Source organism: Manis pentadactyla, chromosome 3 (assembly GCF_030020395.1).
Source record: "Manis pentadactyla isolate mManPen7 chromosome 3, mManPen7.hap1, whole genome shotgun sequence".
Taxonomy (NCBI): Eukaryota; Metazoa; Chordata; class Mammalia; order Pholidota; family Manidae; genus Manis; species Manis pentadactyla.
Genome location: NC_080021.1, coordinates 78670849 through 78692376, shown reverse-complemented (window position 1 = coordinate 78692376; position 21528 = coordinate 78670849). Strand labels below are relative to the sequence as shown.

The window sequence follows — 21528 nt, the reverse complement described above, 5'->3', positions numbered from 1 at the left end:
GGATGGAATCTTTCTGGTAGTATCAGGAACAAGACAAAAATGCCTGCCCTCACCACTTCTATTCAATATAGTACTAGAAGTTCTAGCCAAAGCACTTAGGCAAGAAAAAGAAACAGCAGTCTTTCAAACTAGAAAGGAAAAAGTAAAATAATCTCTGTTCACAGATGACATGATCATCTCTGTAGAAAATCCTAAAGATTTTACACATACACACCACACAAAATATTAAAACTAATAAACAAATTCAGCAAAATTGCAGGATATAAGATCAATACTCAAAATCAGGTGTTCTCCTTTTAATCACAAACTCTCATCAATATGAGTTTGGGACTCCAAATTGATGTAGTTGCTAAGAGAACACCTCTGTTAACATGTTGTTTTCTTCATACTATATAGAATCCTGCTGGAAAGTGCAGCCAGATGAAAACTGCATATCTGTTATTGTCTGGGAATTCAAACTGGAAATAAATTTCACTAAAAAAATAGTTGTGTTTCTATACATGAATATTGACCAATCTCAAAGGAAAATTAAGAAACCAGTTCTATTTCTAAAAGCATTGAAAAAAATTAAAACCATAATAATAAACCTAACCAAGAATTTGAAAGACTTGTACTTGAAAACTTTAAAGCACACTGAAAGATAGAGGAAGGCAGTCCACAATGGTGATGTAAGAAGACCTTGAACTAACCTCCTCCCATGGACACATTAAAACTACACCTAAATAGCAATTCCTCCTGAAAAACAAATGAGAGCTGATTGAACAGTTTCTGCACAACAAATTATGGAGGGACCATGTAGAGAAGGGTAGGAGAGACACAGACATGGTAATGAAAGGTCCCTCACCCCTGATGTGGCATCCAACAGTAGAGAGAAATGTCACTGAGGTGTCTAGTGCCCACAGTCACCCAAACTAGGCACAGAAAAAAAACAACAGCAGTTTAAAGGACAACTAGAATGTAAGTGAAGGAAATCCATTTACTAACCCTACAGCATCTGCCAAATGGGCAGGGAACTCCTGGAACTCTCCAGAGTCCGAGTCATTGGCAAATAAAGTTCTTTAAATACCTCTTCCACCCTGATGGAATAGACAGGGACAGGTCCAGGTACACTAGCAAGGCTGCAAAGGCTTCCCTAACATGCCTCAGGCCCCTGGCCCACATCAGCTCAAGCTGTCCACCAAGGTGGCCAAAGTGTGGCATGACCTAGGCTCCTGCCCATGCCCTTCCTAGCTCTAGCCATCCTGGCACACAACTCTCCAAGACCCACCTCATCCTGTACCCAATCCAACAGCCCAACCAAAAATTTGTGTGGCAAAGCCCAGGATCCCTTAGACCACACCCATTCCAACTCCAGCCATCCCACCAAGGTGGCTTTGGCACAACAGACCTTGGACACCCCCTAACCCATGCCTGCTTCAGCTCCAGATATCCCACAAAGGCAGCCCTGGTAACATACCCAGAGATCCTCACTGGCTCACTTCTGCTCCTGTTCCACCAATCTTACCATGGTAGGCCCAGCACAGTATAACCTGGGACCCCCACTGGCCCATGCCCATGCCAGTTCTGGCAATCCTGCCAGGGCAGCACTATGACAGTGCATCTTGTGACCCAAGGATATCCATATCAAATCAATTATAATAAAATGGTAAAAGTGAAAATAATGAGAGAATATTAAAGGCAGCAACAGAAAAAGACACATACAGGAAAACTACATAGCCCTATCATCTGATATTTTTAGTACAAACTCTGCAAGCCAGAAGATAGTAGCAGGATATATTTAAAGTGCTGAAAGGGAAAATCATCCTGGCAAGAATATCAGTATGATAAGGTTAACTCAGAATTGAAGGACAGAGTTTCCCAGAACAACAATAACAACAACAAAAAAAACCTAAAAGAGTTTAAACTGGCCTTTCAAGAAATGTTAAAGGGTCTTCTTTTAAGTAGAAAAGGGCAAAACTAGAAATATATGAAAGAAACATTTCACTGGTAAAGGCAAATATAGAGTAAAGGCAGTGGATCAGCCATTTAAAAAGCTAATATGAAGGTTAAAAGATAAAAATAGTAAAATCAACAGTAACTACAGTAAGCAGTTAACATACATACAAAATAAAAAAGACATGAAATGTGACATAAAAAACATAAAATGTGAGTGGGGTATAGAAATGTAGTGCTTTTAGAATGTATTGAACTTAAGCCACTATGAGCTTAAAATAGGCTGCCACATACATACAGGTCAATATATATGAACCTCATGATAATCACAAATTAAATACCTAAAAGAGATACACAAACAAAAAAAAGACAAAAGAATCAAAACATAACAGTAAGAAAGACATTAAACCACAAGGAAAGACAACTAGAAAAAAAAAAACAGAGAACTACAAAAACACCCAGATAACAATTAATAAAATGGTAATAAGTACATACCTATCAATTGTTACCTTAAATGCAAATGGACAAAGTGCTCCATTGAAAAGATACAGGGTGACCCATCTATATGCTGCCCACAATATTCACTTCAGATCTGAAGATGACACACATACACTGAAAATGAAGGGATAGAAAAAATACCCATGCAAATGGAATTAAAAGAAATCTGGAGTATCAGCACTCATATCAGAAAAAATACAGACTCTAAAACAAAGAAAACAAAAGAAGGGCATTACATAATCATTAAGGAGTCAATTCAAATAGATGGTATAATATTTGTAAATATTTATGCACCACACATAACAGAACCCAAATATATAAGGTAAATTCATATAGATTCTTTAAAAGTTCTTTATATAAAGTAAGTTCTATATGGAAAATTCTCCATATAGATCACATTAAGCAATAAAATAAGGTCCAATGAATTAAAGATTGAAATTATATCAAGCACCTCTCCAACCACAATGGTATGAAATCAGAAATACTGTAATTATACAAGAAAAAAACTAGGAAAAAACACAAACATGTAGAGACTAAAAACATGCTACAAAAAAACAATGACTCAATGAAGACGTCAGAGAGGGAAAACAAAAAAATACACTGAGAAAAAATGAAAATGGAAATGCAATAATCAGAAATTTATGCAACACAATAAAAGCAGTTCTATGAGGGAAGTTCAAAGTAATACAAGCTTACCTCAAGCAGAAAAACCCCAAATAAACAATCTGACTTTATACCTAAAGGAGCTAGAAAAAGAAGAAAAAGCCCAAAGACACTAGGAGGAAGGAAAAATAAAAATCAGAATGGAAATAAATGAAATACAGCCTTTAAAACACAGTAGACTAAAAGTTGGGTCTTTGATAAAATGAACAAAATCAATAAACCCTTAGCCAGACTCATAAAGAAAAAGAGAAGTGCCCAAATAAAATAAGAAATGAAAGAGAAGTTAAAATGACACCACAGAAATACAAAGGATCATAAGAAACTAGTATGGAAAATTATATAACAAACTGGAAAACATAAAAGAAATGGGTAAGTTCCTAAATATACACTACCTTCTAAGAATGAATCTCAAAGAAATAAAAAATCTGAGTAGATTGATTACATATAATGAAACTGAATTGGTGATTTAAAAATTCCCATAAAACAAAAGTCCAGGACCAGGTAGCTTCACTAGTGAATTCTACAAAATGTTTCAAGAAGAGTTAGTACCTATCCTCACAAATTATTCCAAAAAATTAAGAGGAAGGGATGCTTCCAGGCTTTTTATGAGGCAAAAATTATCCTAACACAAAAACCAAACAAAGACATCTAATTTAAAAAAATAGAGGGCAATAACCCTGATGAGCATACATATAAAAATCTTCAACAAAATATTAGCACACTGAATTCAACAATACATTACATGGATCATACATCATTATCAAGTGAGATTTATTCCATGAATGCAAGGATGGTTCAATGTCTACAAATCAATGTGACACACTACATTAACAAAATGAAGAATAAAACTGGTTCATATGGTCATCTCAATAGATGCAGGAAAAGCATGTGACAAAATTCACCATTCATTCATGATAAAATTTTTCAACAAAGTAGGTATAAAGAGATGTACCTCAACATAATAAAGGACATATATGAGAAATCCAAGCTAGCATGACACTTAATGGTAAAAAGCTAAAAGCTTTCCCTCTAAGATCAGAAATAAGACAAGGATGCCCACTCTCACCACTTTGATTCAACAAAGAACTGATGTATAGGCCAGAGAAATCAGGCAAGAAAAAGAAATCAAAGGCACCCAAAGTGGTAAAGAAGAAGTGAAACTGTCACTATTTGCAGAAGCCAAGATACTACTATACATAGAAAACTCTAAATACTCCACCAAAAAAACATTTGAAATAATAAATGAATTCATTAAAGTCACAGGATAGAAAATTAACAGAGGTATCAGTTGCACTTCTATATATTAATACACTTCTATATATTAATAATTAGCTATCAAAGATAAATCAAGAAAACAAGCCCATTTACAATTACATTAAAGAGAATATCTACAAATAAATTTAACCAAGGAGGTAAAAGGCCTATAATCTGAAAACTATAGGATATCAATGAAAGAAACTGAAGAAGACACAAATAAGTGGAAAGATATTCCATGCTCATGGATTTATAGAATTAGTCTTGCTAAAATAACCACACTTCCTAAAGCGATTTATAGATTCAATGCCATCCCCACCAAAATATAAATGGAATTTTTGACAGAACTAAGACAAATAATCCCACAAAAAGCCCCAAATATCCAAAGCAATCTTGGGAAAGAATAAAGTGGGAGGTATCACACACCTAGATTTTGAACTACATTACAAAGCTATAGTCATCAAAATAGTATGATACTGTAATGAAAACAGACACATATATCAAATGCAGTATAATTGAAAGCCTGGGAGAGGGGGTAGATAGCAGAGTAGGAAAGCTACATCAAACCTCCTCCCACATACACATCAAGGAAACAACTACAGCAAATGTAACTAACCTTGAAAATGACCATAAGACTGCAGAACAGACCATATACACCTGGAGAAGAGAAACCCACAGAGAAGGGTAAAGTGGCAAAGTCATGACTGAGCAAGACACCAGACCTTCCCCCATCCAAGCGCAAAAGCAGGAGGGAGAGGAATGGAGCACAGAGGGGATAAGCATCATGAACTCAGCACACCTGACCCTGGAGATCTGCTCTGGAAACACGTGTCCACTTTTAATCAGACTTTGGTGATTAATAGGACTGGAAACCAGGGAGAGTTGGAGCACTTGGAGAGACTGAGCTCCCAGTAGCTTATGGAGTACAGGCACACTGCTTTGGTCCTGCAGAGACCCAGCAGAGAGGCAGCAGTTTGAAAGATATATCAGCAGCAGAAAGGGTGCCAGAGGAGCAGCAGTAGGAGGGAGCTCTAGCTGGAGGAGAAAGGGCAGGTGGATGATGCTTCCCAGGCCAATTAGTTGGGTACTAGTGGGAGCCAGCCTCAAAAGTTTCAACCCCCACACTGATGGCTCAGTCCATGGTCTGTCCCGGCCCTGGCAGGCAGAGGGTGGCTTTTCATATTTTCTGTCACTCTCTCATCCCCAACTGGAGAGGCACCTGTGGGAACAAGCTCCAAACACTCCTTCCCCCTCAATGGTAGCTCATCCCCAGTTCACACTACCCTACACAACCGTCCAGCCTGCTCTGCCTTCCCAGCATCACTACCATTGCTGCAGGGCAGGCAGAGGGAGGCCCTGCCCACAACAATATCAGCATAAGCTCGATGCATGGCTCAAGGGAGCTATCAACCACTGCTGAAAGAGATCAGCCACTGCTGGCAGACAGACAGAAGGGCAGCCCATGCTCACAGCTGACCAACACCAATCACAGCTCCACCACAAAGGAGAACCTGACATTGGTAAGCAAAGAGTCTTGAGCCTCTGGCACCACAGGCTGCCTTTTTCATAAAGTTATTACATTCCAGACCAGGAGTCAGATCTGATCTAGCTAATACAAAGAAGAAACACAGAAATACAGACAAAATGAGGAAGCAGAGGAATATGTTCCAAACAAAAGAATAGGATAAGATGCCAGAAAGAGGGCTAAATTAAATGGAGACTACCAACTTTCTTGATAAATATTTCAAAGAAATAATCATAAATATGCTCACTGACCTGAAGAAAATAATTGATGATCTCAGTGAGAACTTCAATGAAGAGATAGAAGAGTTAAAAAAAGAGCCACTCAGAGTTGAAGAATACAGTAACTGAAATGAAAAATACAACAGAGGGGATGAATAATAGATTGCTGCAAGTAGAGGAGACAATCAATAAGACAGAAATTAAAGAACAGGAAAACAATGGAGCTTAGGAAAAGAGAGAAAAAATAATTTCTAAAAATGAGAGGATGCGAAGAGAGCTGTGTGACAGCTCCAAACAAAACAATATTCTCATAACAGGGGTACCAGAAGGAGAAAAGGGAGACAAAGGGATAGGGAGTCTCCTTGAAGAAATAAATGCTGAAAACTTCCCCTATCTGGGGAAGGAAATAAACATCCAGATCCTGGAAGCACAGAGAGCCTCTAACAAAAGGAACCTCAGGAAGACAACACCAAGACATATAGCAATTAAAATGGCAAAGATTAAAGATAAGGAGAGAATTTTAACAACAATAAGAGAGAAGCAGCCAGTTACCTAGAAAGTCTATCAGCATAAGTCTATATCTATGTCTATCAGTAGATTTCTCAGCAGAAACTTTACACACAGAAGGGAGTAGCATGAAATATTTAATGTATTGAAATGAAAGAATCTAAACCAAGAATCCTCTGTCTAGCAAGGTTAGCATTCAAAATTTGAAGGAGAAATTAAAAGTTTCCAAGATAAACAAAAGTTAAAAGGATTCAGCACCACTAAACAGGATGGGTCCACTAAAGATTCTTCTGTAAATGGAAATGTTCTTAAGCCTAAATAGTTTTCATCATTGAAAATAAACCGACAAAAAAGGTAGCAAACCAAATACTTACTAAGCAAGCATGAAATTAAAAAAAACAGAGTAGTAAAACTATACACAAAATCAGTCAAGGGATACATCATTATGATGCCTAATACATGAAGTGTGAAGGATGAAGAATAATAAAAAAATAAGTACTTATAGATTGTGTTCAAAATAGAGCAACCATCAACTTAATACAGACCGCTATATATTTATATATTTAGAAAATTTTCTATGAACCTTATGGTAACCACAAACCTAAAGCCTATAATATATACACAACATTTTTTATAAAACAAACCCAATGACAACACTACAGAGAACCATCAAATAACAAGTATACAAAAGAAGAAGAAAGGTACAGACAGGAACTATAAAAACAACCAGAAAACAATTAATAAAATTGGAATAAGTACATACCTGTATCAGTAACTACCTTGAATGTAAATGGACTGAATGCACCAATGAAAAGAAACAGGGTGGCAGAATGGATAAAGAAACAACACCCATCTACATGCTGCCTACAAGAGACTCATTTCAGACCCCAAAGACATACATAGACTGAAAGTGAAGGGGTGGAAAAAAGCATCATTCAAATAAAAGGGAGAACAAAGCAGGGATAGCAGTGCTTATATCAGAAAAAATAGACTTCCAGACAAAGTAACAATAGACATAGAAGGACATTACATACTGATAAAGGGATCAGTCCAAAAATAGGATATAACCATTATAAATATCTATGCACCCAACATCAGAGCGCCTAAATATGTAAAAAATATATATTAGCAGAACTAAAGGGAAATAGACTGCAACTCAATCGTAGTAGGAGACTAACATACCACTTTTATCAATGGACAGATAGATCATCCAGACAGAAAATAAATAAGTAAACAAGAAATGAAAAATACATTAGATCGGATGGACTTAACAGATATATACAGGACATTCCACCCAAAAGCAGAAAGACACACATTTTACTCAAGTGCACATGGAACACTCTCTAGAACAGATCACATATTAAGACACAAAAGAGTCACAATAAATTGAAAAGGAATGAAATTGTATTAAGCATCTTTTCAGATCACAATGATATGAAACTAGAGATAAATTACATGAAGAAAACAAAAAAAATCTGGAAGATAAACAACCTGTCTCAATAATCAGTGGATAAATGAATAAATCAAAGAGGAAATCAAACAATACATGGAGACAAATGAAAGCAGGAACACAATGGTTAAAAATTGTGGGATACAGCAACACTGGTTCTAAGAAGGAAGTACACAGTAATACAGGCCTATCTCAAGATATAAGAACAATCCAAAGAAATAGTCTAAACTCACAACTGAAGCTAGAAAAAGAAGACCCAATGAAACCAAAAGTTAGTAGAAAGAGGGACATAATAAAGATCAGAGGGGAAATAAACAAAAGAGAGAAGAATAAAATGATAGAAAAAAATCAATGAAACCAAGAGCTGTTTTTTTTTAGAAGAAAAACAAAATAGACAAACCCCTAGCCAGACTTATTAAGAAAAGAGAGAGGACACAAATACACAAAGTCAGAAATGAAAGAGGAAGAGTCATAGCTGAAACCACAGAAATATAAGAAATTATTAGAGAATACTATGAAAAATTATAGGCCAATAAATTAGCCAACCTAGAAGAAATGAACAAATTCCTAGAAAAGCAAAAAATTCCAGACTGACCCAGGAAGAAAGAGTAAATCTGAACAGACCAATTACTAGTAACAAAATTGAATCGATAGTCAGATAAAAAAAACAAATAAGAATCCAGAACCAGATAGCTTCACAGTTGAATTCTACCAAACATTTCAAGATAAGATAATACCCATCCTTCTTAAAGTATTCCAAAAGCTAGAAGAGAAGGGAATACTTCCAAACTCATTATATGAAGCCAGTATCACTCTCATATCAAAACCAGAGAGAGACACTATAAAAAAAAAAGAAAATTATACTCCAAAATCCCTGAAAAACATACATGCAAAAATCTGCAACAAAATACTAGCAAACAAAATTCAGAAATACATCAAAAGGATCATCCATCATGACCAAGTGGGATTTATTCTAGCAATGCAACAATGGTACAATATCCACAAATCCATTAATGTGGTACAGACAGTGACAAAATGAAGGATAAAAACTATATGATCATCTCAACAGATGCTGTAAAAGCATTTAACAAAATTCAGCATCCATTCATGATAAAAACTCTCAACAAAATGGATATAGAAGGAACATACCTCAGCATAATAAAGGCCATGTATGACAAAGCAACAGCTAACATCATACTCAAAGGTGAAAAGCTAAAAGCTTTCCTCTAAGATCAGGAACAAGAGAAGGATGCCCACTATCACCACTTTTATTCAGCATAGTACTGGAGGTCCTAGCCACAGCAAGCAGACAACACAAAAAGATAAAAAGCATCCAAATTGGTAAGGAAGAAGTTAAACTGTCACTGTTTGCAGATGACATGATATTGTACATAAAAAAAACTAAAGAATCCACTCCAAAAGTACTAGATCTAATATCTGAATTGAGCAAAGTTGTGGGATACAAAATTAATACACAGAAATCTGTTGCATTCCTATACACTAACAATGAACTAGCAGAAAGAGAAATCAGAAAAACAATTCCATTCACAATTGCATCAAAAAGAATAAAATACCTAGGAATAAACCTAACCAAGGAGGTAAAAGACCTGTACTCTGAAAACCTTAAGTCACTGAGGAGAGAAATAAGATACAAATAAACGGAAATCTATTCAGCGCTCATGGATGGGAAGAATTAATATGGTCAAAGTGGCCATCCTGCCCAAACAATTTACAGATTCGATGCACTCCCTATCAAAATACCAATGGCATTTTTCAATGAACTAGAGCAAATAATGCTAAAATTCATATAGAACCACAGAAGATCCAGAATAGCCAAAGCAATCATAAGAAAGAACAAAAATGGGTTTATTATGCTCCCTGACTTCAAGCTGTACTATGAAGCTACAATAATCAAAACAATATGGTACTGGCACAAAACAAGACACACAGACTAATAGAACAGAATAGAGAACCCAGAAATAAACCTACACATATATGGTCAATTAATATATGATAAAGGAGTCATGAATATACAATGGGGAAAAGACAGTTTCTTCAATAAATGGTGTTGGCAATGGAATATTATTCAGCCATAAAAATAAAATAAATTCTGCCAGTTGCAACAACATGAATGGTTCTAGAGGGTATTATGCGCAGTGAAATAAGCCAGGTGGAGAAAGACAAATATTACATGATTTCTCTTATTTATGGAATATAATAAAGCAAAACAGAAGGAAGAAAAGAGCAGCAGACTCACAGACACATACAAGTGACTAGTGGTTATCAAAGAAGAGGAGTTGGGACAGGTTGGGGAAGGGGAGGAGGGGGATAAATGGGCACAATAATTCACAATCACAATATAAATTCGTCATGGAGACAGTAGTATAGCATGGAGAATAAATACAGTCAATGATTCTGTAACATCTTTCTATGTTGACAGATAGTAACCACACTAGAGGGGGTGAGGATTTAATATGGGTAACTGTTGAACCAATGTGTTGTACATTTGAAATCAATATAAGATTGTATATTAATGATATTTCAATTAATAAATAAATAAGTGGTGTTGGAAAAACTGGACAGCTACATGTAAGAGAATGAAACTAGATTACTGTCTAACTCTATACACTGAAAAATTTGGATTAAAGAACTAAATATAAGATATGAAATCATAAAACTTTTAGAAGAAAACATAGGTAAAAATCTCATAAACATAGGAATGAACTTTTTTCTAGACATATCTCCCCAGACAAGGGAAACAAAATAAAAAATGAACAAGTGGGACTTGACCAAACTAAAAAGCTTATGTACAGCAAAGGACACCATCAACAGAACAAAAATATAGCCTACAGTATGGGAGAATATATTCACAAATAATTTATCCAATAAGGAGTTAACACCCAAAATATATAAAGAACTCATATGCCTTAACACCAAAAAAAACCCAAATAACCCAATTTTTAAAAAATGAGTGAAGGGCATGAACAGACATTTATCAGAAGAAGAAATACAGATGGCCAACCAGCACATGGAAAGATGCTCCACATCATTAATTATCAAGGAATTGCAAATCAAAACCACAATGAGATATCACCTCACACCAGTTAGAATGGCCACTATCCAAAAGACAAGATATAACACACATTGGCAACGATGCGGAGAAAAGAGAAAACTCGTACACTGTCGGTGGGAATGTAAATTGGTGTAACCACTGTGGAGAGCAGCATGGAGTTTCCTCAAAAAACTTAAAATAGAAATACCATTTGAGCCAGTAACTTCACTTCTAGGAATTTACCCAAAGAAAACAAAATCCCTGATTCACAAAGACATATGCACCCCTATATTTACTGTCACATTATTTACAATAACCAAGATTTGGAAGCATTCAAAGTTTCCATGAATAATTGAATGGATAAATAAGGTGTGGTACATATACACAATGGGGTATTATTCAGCCATAATAAAGAAAGCAATCCTGCCATTTTGACAACATAGATGGACCTAAAGGGTATTATGCTAAGTGAAATAAGTCAGGTAGAGAAAGGCAAATACCATATGATTTCAATTATTCATGGAATCTAAAAAAAAGAAAATGAACTAAACAGCAGTAAACTCATAGACACTGAGAATTGACTGGTTGTTACCACAGGAGAGGGGTTCAGGCAAGTGGTGAGGAAGGTAATACAGATAAAGTGGCACAAAAATCTCAATCATAACATAAGTTGGTCATGGAGATGGAAGTGAAGCATGAAAAATATAGCCAATGGTTCTGTGACACCTCTCTATGTTGACAGACAGTAACTGCAGGAGTTGGAGTGAGGATTTAATAATGCATGTAATTATTGAACCACTGTGTTGTACATCTGAAACTAATATAATATTGCATATTATATCAACTATACTTCAATTTAAAAAAAAGAAAGCTTAGAAGTTTACCCACACATATATGTTCAATTAAGATACAGGCAGCAAGAATATACAATGGGGAAAGAATCTCTTCAGTAAACAGTGCTGGGAAAACAGGACAGCTAAATGCAAAAAAATGAAATAGGACCACTATCTTATACCATATAGAAAAACAAAATCAAAATGGATTAAAGATTTGAAAGTAAGATCTGAAACCATAAAACTCCTAGAATATAACATAGGCAGTAAGCTCTTTTATCTCAATCTTTGCAATATTTTTTGGACCAGTCTTCTCAAGCAAGGGCAATAAATCTAAAAGAAACAAATTAAATTATATCAAACTAAAAAGTTTGCACAGCAAAGGAAACCATCAACACAACAGAAAAAGCAATTTACTGTATGGGAGAATATATTTGCAAATCATATATCCAATAAGTGCTTAACATCCAAAATAAATAAAGAACTTACACAACTTAATATCAAAAAACAGAGAACCTAATTAAATAGTGGGCAAAGGACTTGAACAGAGATTTTTCTAAAGAAGTCATACAGATGGCCAACAGGCACATGAAAAGATGCTTACAACACAAATCATCAAGGAAATGTAAATAAAAAACACAATGGGAGTTATCATCTCACACCTGTCACATTCACTATCATCAAAAAGACAAGAAATAATAAGTATTGACAAGGATGTGGAAAAAAGGGAACCCTTGTGCACTGTTGATGGGAATGTAAATTGGTGCTTCCACTATGGACAACACTATGGAGGTTCCTCAAAAAATCAAAAATTGAACTCCCAGATGATCCAACAATCACTTCTAGGTATTTATCTGAAAACAAAATTAAAATCCAATTTTAAAAATATACATACACCCCACGATCACTGCAGCACTATTTACAATGTTAAGATATAGAAGCAATCTAAGTGTCCATGTACAGATGAATGGGAAAAGATTATATATATGAGTGTGTGTGTATACATACATGAAATGGAATACTACTCAGCCATTAAAAAGAAGGAAATCTTGCCATTTTTGACAATATGCATGCACCTAGAGTGTATTATGCAAAATGAAGTCAAAGACTAACACTGTTTCACTTACATGTGTAATCTATAAGCAAAACAAGCAAAGCAAAACAGAAGGTGACTCAGATACAGGAAACAAACCATTGATTATGAGTAGGGAGAGGCTGTTGGGGGATCTGTTCATCAAAAGACACAGTTAAAGAGAGGAAAAGGCAACATTCAGAATGGTAGAAAATATTTGTAAATCATATGTATCATAGGGGGTTAAATATCTAGAATATATATATAAAACTCCTACAACTTAACAACAAATAACTTGATTTAAAAATAGCAAAGGATTTTAATAAAAATTCCTTCTAAAGTGATATACATATGTCTAAGATGATAAGCATATGAATGGATGTCAACATCATTTAACATAGAAAAATGCAAATCAAAACCCAGTGAGGTATCACTTTATGCCCATTAGGATGGTTACAGTCAAAAGCAAAAAATAACAAGTGTTGACAAGGATGTAAAAAGCTAGAAAAATTGTGCATTAATGGTGGGACTGTAAAATAGTGCAATCACTATGGAAAACATCATGCCAATCTTTAAAAAATTAAAAGTAGAACTTCCATATTATCAAACAATCCTGCTTTCTGAGTATATATCCAAAAGAGCTGGATGGAGAGTACTGAAGAGATACTTGCACACCCACTGCATCACTGCATTATTCCCAATAGCCAAGAGTTTGAAAGAACCAAATGTCCATCAATAGATGAATGAATAAAGAAAATGTGGTATATATACACACCAGAATATTATTCAGACTTATAATGAATGAAAATCCTGTCACATTCTACAGCATGAATGAACTTTGAGAACATTATGCTAACTGAAATAAGCCAGTCACAAAAAGGGAACTAACATATGATTCCAAATTATATGATGGTATATTTAAGTAGTCAAATTTATAAAACAGAAAGTAGAATAATGGTTACCAAAGACTAGGGAAGGGGGGAAATGAGTTGTTTAATGAGTATAGAATTTCAGTTTTGCAAGATGAAAAATTACTGGATATCTTTTGCACAGCAATGTGAATATAATTAATACTACTGAACTGTGTACTTAAAATTAGCTAAGATAGTAATTTTATTCTATGTATTCATTACCACAGCTTTTTCAAAACCCAGATGAAGGACTTCTTGGTCACTTACTTGTCCTCTTAAAAAATTGAAGGAGCCCTTTGATTGAAGTAGTTGCCTGGATCCTGTATCTCCCTTTTCCCCATAGACAGAAATGTAGACATTTGCGACTGTTCCAGCATTCCAAAGCTCACCAGTTGCCACGTGCACTTCATATACTGTCACTGACAACAAAAGAAAAATAAGCTTTATATACTAGGCATTACTCATATTATTGAAAATTACATATATCTAAATCAAGAGTTACAGTTCTAGTTGTCACACTTCACCCCATCTCTCCCACTGCATACAGCCATCAAATCTTGACAGAATACATGGAGTAGTTATATGAAGACTGTAAATAGTAGCAAAAGGATTGGGGAAGACCACAAAAATTTGAAGTACCAATAAGTGGAAGTGAGTTTATTATTTGCCATACTCTGGTATCTCCCAGCTTGGATACAGTGCACCAGAAGCCTGGGAAAAGGCGCTGCACTGAAGCTCAGACACAAGGAACTCAGGAGAAGCCCTCTTGCTCTGGCTCAAGAAGCAGTAAATGGAACTCCAAACACATAGAGAAAGTGCAGGTATTCTACCATTGTTTTCTCTTTCATTTCTGTATTCTCTCATATCCCAGTGCCTGGGGACAGAAGCACATCAGAGCCAACACTCTGAGGGAGAAGACCTTTCACCTCTGTTCAGAAGACTGGGCTTCAATAGGGTGGAGCCAATCTCCATTGCTTTCTTTCCTCCATCTATCCTACCACTGCCTAGCCCTGGACACACAAAGACTGAAGAAGTACAGAGCAAAACAGAAAAACAAAAGCACCAGCTAATCAGCCAAGGTGCCATAAACAGAAGCCAGGGAACTGGAAAGTACAGAAGAGGTTTTAGAGAGAGAAAAAAAGCAAACCTATAAAGTTGTTTATGAACTTCTGAGCTTACTCTTAAACTGTAGATGCATGAATCTGATCTTCCTCAGCATACAAAAAATTTTGAGGTCTAAACTAACAGATAAATCTCCCCGAAAGCCCCAGATTTGCCAATGGGTAGTACATATGTGAGACAGATCTAAATAACACTGCAAAGGCATTTAAAACTGAAATGACATTGGAACCACAGCACACAGAAGACAGGTTAGAATCTGTGGTCTGATACTAACCAGTGGTTACCCTGCCTGTTAAAACAAAAATATGAACATTTTCCATAGGATTTAAATAATATACAGTGTGTCAAATAATAATATGCAAAATATCCCGATATTCAAACTTTTATTCAGCATATGAGGAACCAAGAAATTCTCAATTCACATGGGAAGAAACAATGAAGAGACATCAACCTCAAGGTAACACTATTATTGGAATTATCTGACAAAGACTTTAGAGCAACTACTATGATACACAAATGCTACTGAAACAATCATGAACACTCTTGAAACTAATGGAAAAATGGAAAATCCCCAAAAAAAGATTTTTAAAAACTTTAAAAAGAACCAAATGGAAATTTTACAGCTGAAAATAAAACATAAACAAATTTAAAACTCACTAAATAGACTCAAGACAGAATGAAGAGGACAGAACACATCAGTAAACTTGAAGACACAGTAAAAAGAAATTATCCAACTTAACAACTGAGGAAAATATAGTTAAAAACGGCCTCAGGGATCTGTGGGACAATAGTAAAAAATCTACTATTCATATCATGGAGTATCTTAAGGAGAGGAGAAATAGTGTAAAGCCAAAAAAATATTTCAATAGATAAGATCTAAGAACTTCCCAACTTTGACAAAAGACATATACCCACAGATTCGAGAATCTCAGTAAATCCTAAATACAATGAATCCAAAGCAATCCATGTCCAGAATATCATAATTAAACTGCTGAAAACAAATGACACAGAAAAATATTTGAAAATAAGCACAGAATATGGCACATTACTATAGAGGGGGTAATGATTCTAATGACTATGGATTTCTCATCAGAAACCAGATTTCTCCTCAGAAACTAGAGGGCCAAAGGAAGTGGTACAACATTCTTAAAGGGCTACAAGCAAAGAACTGTCAATGTAGAATTCTATATATGTCAAAAATATCCTTTAAGAATGAAGGGGACATAAAGACATTGTCAGATAAATGAAAACTAAGAGAATTACTTGCCAGATCTGCACTAAAAGAATTATTAAGGAAATTCTTCAGAGAGAAGGCAAATTATACCAGAAGAAAACTTGGAACATCAAAAATGAAGAAAGAGCAACAAAAATGAACCTACAAAAAAAAAGAAATAAATATGAAACTGAGATCATGAGGTTAGACATTTCATGGGTTATAGATATGTTAGAGGAGGAATGACGCCAGCAAACTACCCCTAACTTCTCTGAATTTAGTTAAATCCCTGTTTGTAACATTTATAGCAACATGTGTATAAGAAATGAGAGATTCATTTTTCAAAAAACCCCAATACAAATTCTCCACAATGCCTGTGATTAAAACCAGTATTAATATCACACATCTCTAATTCTCTCAACTTTCCAGAGAGGGTCATCAAGACCACCTTACTAAATCAAAGCCAACTTTCAAAATAAAAAAAGCAGCTCCTGAGGTCAAGTAAATGGTTTTAAAAAGAGTAACTATGTCCTGGGATGATTCCACATTAGACTGGAAACAACCTCAGAGTCAAACAAGGCCAACATAAGAAGTTAAATCTATCTAGTAGAATTCTTCAAGCGAGGTGTGCAAAAATAAAAGGGATGAGAACTAGCCACAAGAAGCCTATATACTGCTAAACAGAAGCCACCTCTCCTAAAAAAGCCACAATCTTCAAGGCCCATTCTCCACCCTCCTACCTGCTTTGATCACCCATCTCTATCACCGCCACCTACATTCAGAGGCCCCACCTTTCCAACACTTTTATTCTCAAGAGCAGTGAGAAAACAGTCTGCTTCATAATTAGTCACAAATTCCCTAAAAACCACTTTGTTTGTCTTTAAGATAATTGAGGAACACTAGAAAGAGAAGTTGGAGAAAAAGGAAAAGCCCAGCTATGGAACTTTGAGCAGATTGCTGAATCTCTCTGTGCCTGTTTCCTCATCTGTAAATGGGAGAATTAACAGTGCTCACCCTCATAAAACTGTGGTGCTGATTAAGTGAGATAAAATATTTAAAGCACTTCCTCCAGAGTCTGGTTCAAGAGTGCTCAATAACAGTAACAAAAACAATAATCAGACTAACCCATCACTGGGGCTTCTAAGCATATCCAACTGCATCTGCTCAGAAAAAAGAAACTAAAAATTTGCATTAACACACTTCCCAATTCTCAGGAAACTGTCCCACCCACCCTCTGCTTCTAAACCCTGTTCCACTCTTCAAGCCTGGATCAAGTTCTGCCTCCCCTAAAAAGCCAGTCCTCACTGTCCACATACTCCTCTAAAATAAACCCAGCTATTCAGTCTATCCCATATCCTTTGGAAGCTAATGCTCACATCCCATACTGCTCTAGAAGAGGTCCTAGAAATTCTCAGCAAACAGATACAGCATGCAATACTTGAGAGCAGTACTGGATCATGTAGTCCTTGAGTCTCCACAATTTGTTCCTTAGGGCCCAACAAAGAACAGGGTGGACTATCAGGCAAAGACTGGATGGCAAGTGTATGACTCATTGCCAGTATCAGATAGACAATATTTCCTTTCCAATGCATAGAAGGTCCCATGCAAGACAGACAGAACTTGGAAAAATAAGTATGTTCAGTCAAACAAGCTACAGTGCCTTTGGGAGTAAATGCCATCCACTGGTTAAACAACTTCCAAAGTTCAAAAAAATTTTAAGAGAACACAATTACTGCAGCTGTTTTATGTGACAAAAGCTGGAGGAATAAACACAGTAGATATCCCAAAAGTAATTTTAACAATAATCCACACTCATCAGTTACAATGAGACTGCTGCATAGTTTGTCATTCATGATTCATGTATAGTTGTTTAGCAAAAATGATAGAAAATGCAGTGACATAAAACCTTGCTAAGATCACTTGGGTATTTTACTCTACGTTGTCACAACGGAACATAAAAATAAACTCACCAGATTAAATGAATCATAATTTAGGCCTACAACACCATTTAGAGTAATTTTTTTAAGTAAAACATCTCAATCTAAATTTATAATTCCAAAAAAAAAGTCCTTCACATTTGTGTATATTAGAGGTTATAAAGACTTCATATACATTATTATTTGGTTTATTCCTTACAATAACCTTATAATACAGACAAAGCAAGATTATCATCTCAGCTTTATAGACAAGGAATCTGAAGTGCATAGGGCTTAAATAAATGGCTGGAAGTTACACAGCTAATTGACTAGAAATATTTGGACTAAAACATGCTTTTAGTGGTTATCAAGTACTTTATATCCATTATTATTTTAATTGCCACTTGATTTTAATATATTATTTATATCAATCTTTATTATATATGGAATAGGAAAGTCACAGATTTCTCTCACACAGACACTAACTTAACAATACATGTACCAAATACCTTTGTGAGAACTCCAGAAACCATAAGAGGTTCCTGTACCCAGGTAAGCTCAAAGCCAAAAAGAACTACACTAAAGCCACTAGGAAAATTCATGGCATTATATATGCCTAAACTCCTCCTCTCCAGCACAGCATAGTACAATTAGGAAAAAACATCTGACTTCTCCTTGGGAAAGTAAGGAGAAGAGTGGAACATATATTATTTTCAAAGGGCTCTCTGAAGGACTGGTTTCTGTCTTGCCTGAGTCAAAACACTGAGGAATGCCACAGGGTATAGGTGGCTGAGAACAAAGATGAGCACCGTGGCTTTGCTCAGCACCAGAGAGACTACAGTACTGCAGATATACTCCAAGGGAAACTCCTGAATAGAAAAATACAAACCTCTTCAAGTAAGAGATTACAGACACAACCAAAGATGCAAAACTAGAGTCTACAGAATCTCTAGTTGGGCTGATTAGTGAAGGTCGTCCTTTATATGAAACCAGTCCACAAAGACTAGAGCAGTAGCTGTCTTTTCCTAGTACAGAACTGCAACTAAAGATCACAGGCATGCTAAAAAACGGGGAAATGTGGCCCAATCAATGCAAAAATTAAATCTCAAGAAACCAACCACAAAAAAGTGGAGATCTATGAGTAACCTGACAATGAGTTCAAATTACCATTTTAAAGATGAACAATGAGCTAAAACACAGATAACTAAACATAAGGAAAACTATGCACAAACAAAATGAGAATATAAAAAAAGATAGAAACTATAAAAAACAGAAAATCTGAAGCTGATGAATACACTAACTGAACTGAAAATTCTTTAAGCATTTAACAATAAATTTGACCAGCAGAAGAATCAGTGAACTTGAACACAAACAGGTGATTTGAAATGATCAAATCAGAGGAGCAAAAAGAATGTGATGCAGCCTTTTAAAAAGGAAATTCTGTTACATAGGATAATATGGATGAACTTTAAAAACCCTATGCTAAATGAAATAATCCAGGTACAAAATGATGACTATTATATGATTCTACTCATGATTCTAAACTAATCAAAATCATTTTTTAAAGACATAGAAAGTTGATTGTTGAGTGCTAGGGGAATGAAGGAAAGGAAATTAATGTTTAATGGGTACAGAGTTTCAGCTTTGGTTCCAGTTCCATATGTAAGGAACTTGAAAGGTGCTCCTCTATCCTAACAAGCAAAAAGCTGGACAGACTGAAAAATCAACAACTGCTCTTGGATCTACAAAAGAGGTGATGACACAGAGAAAACTACAGTCCCACCCAAGATTGGAGGGACAGACAGAACACATTGAGTCACAGCTTACGGCAGCAGAGACTCTCACATTGCCAGGGTAGGAAAATCTGAACTATAGCAAACTTTTAGACACTCATTGCAGACAAGTCTGAGAGTTAAAAACTCTAGGAGAACCCAGTTTTAGGAAGGTGCCCAGTCCACAGGGCCCCCACACTTCTGTGAGTTTTGCCTCCTGGATCTCAACTAACTTTCCACAGTAAATATGGGAGAAAAAATTTCTTCCTGCTTCTGTTAGGGGAAGTGTTGAAGGGAAAGCATTTTAAATACACCAGAGCACTCTGTTCTTCCTAACAATAACTGCCCTCAGGAGAAACAAGTTACCAGATCCTAATGTGTTAGGATATTACTGGAGCCTAACTGACCAACTAGCCAGCTCTAACTTTCCACATGTGAGAAGGGAAATATCCAACTTCAGCCAATTCTAGCCTTCTACACGGCAAAAAGGAAATATCACACTATAGTCCACTCTAGCCATCCTGCCACAAAAGGGGAAAAAAATAACTGGAAAACATTTATGAAGGTCACAATGTAGAGGCACAGACTCAGTAAAACACTGAAACATAATCATAGGACTATAAAACCCTTCCCCTTCCTATACACCTCACCACCACATTACTAAAGTCCTGTTGAGTGCAGAACCTTTTAGCTGCTATTTCATTCCCAAATATCAGGAAAAAATTACACTGCATACCAAATGGCAAAAAACACAAGTTGAAAAGACAGCAAGCATCAAAACCAGATGTGGAAGGGCAGTTGGAATTATCACACCAGAAATTTAAGACAATTCTGATAAATATGCAAAGAGTTATAACAGATTACATAGAAAACATGCAAGAACAAATGGGCAACATAAGCAGAAAGGTGAAAACCCTAAGAAAGAACCAAAAAGAAATGCTAGGTATAACAACAAAAACAAAGAATGTCTTTGATTGAATTATGATGCTTCACTGCTGAGGAAAGAAACTGAGCTTTGAAGATGTATTAGTAGAACACTCGAAAACTAGAAAGCAAAGAGAACAAAGACTGAAAAGAAGGACTGTGGGACAATTACAAGATGTGTAAAATACCTGTAATAGGAATATAGGGGAAAAATTAAGAAAGGAACAAAAGAAATATCTGAAACAATGACTGAAAATGTCCCCCAAATGAATGTCAGACACCAAACCACAGATCCAGGAAGATCAGAGAATGCCAAGCAAGATAAATGCCAAAAATGAAAAAACATATATATACATTAGTCATATCATTTTCAAACTAAAAAAAAGTCAAAGATAAAGGAAAAAATCCTAAAGGAATAGAGAGAAAAAAAAACACCTTATTTAAAAAGGAACAAAGATAAAAATTATACATGACCTCTCAGAAATCATGCAAGCAAGAAAATAATCAAATAAAATATTTGAAGTGTTGACAGGGAAAAAAACCCACCAACGTAGAATTTTGTACCCTACGAAATTATCCTTCAAAAGTGAAGGAGAAATAAGTACTTTCTCAGACAAACAAAAATTGAGGGAAATTTTTGCGAGTAGAACAGCCATATAGAAAATG

At 35.6% G+C, this 21528-nt stretch overlaps 1 protein-coding gene across 1 annotated transcript in view; it reads right to left on the bottom strand.

Annotated features, from left to right (window-relative positions):
• The window catches only part of LOC118908913 (lipoxygenase homology domain-containing protein 1), a 378634-nt gene that overhangs the window by 230386 nt on the left and 126720 nt on the right, over positions 1-21528 (bottom strand). The window contains exon 7 of the mRNA XM_036878936.2: positions 14183-14334. Coding sequence (XP_036734831.2) covers positions 14183-14334 — 152 coding nt within the window. The remainder of the gene's footprint in view (positions 1-14182; positions 14335-21528) is intronic.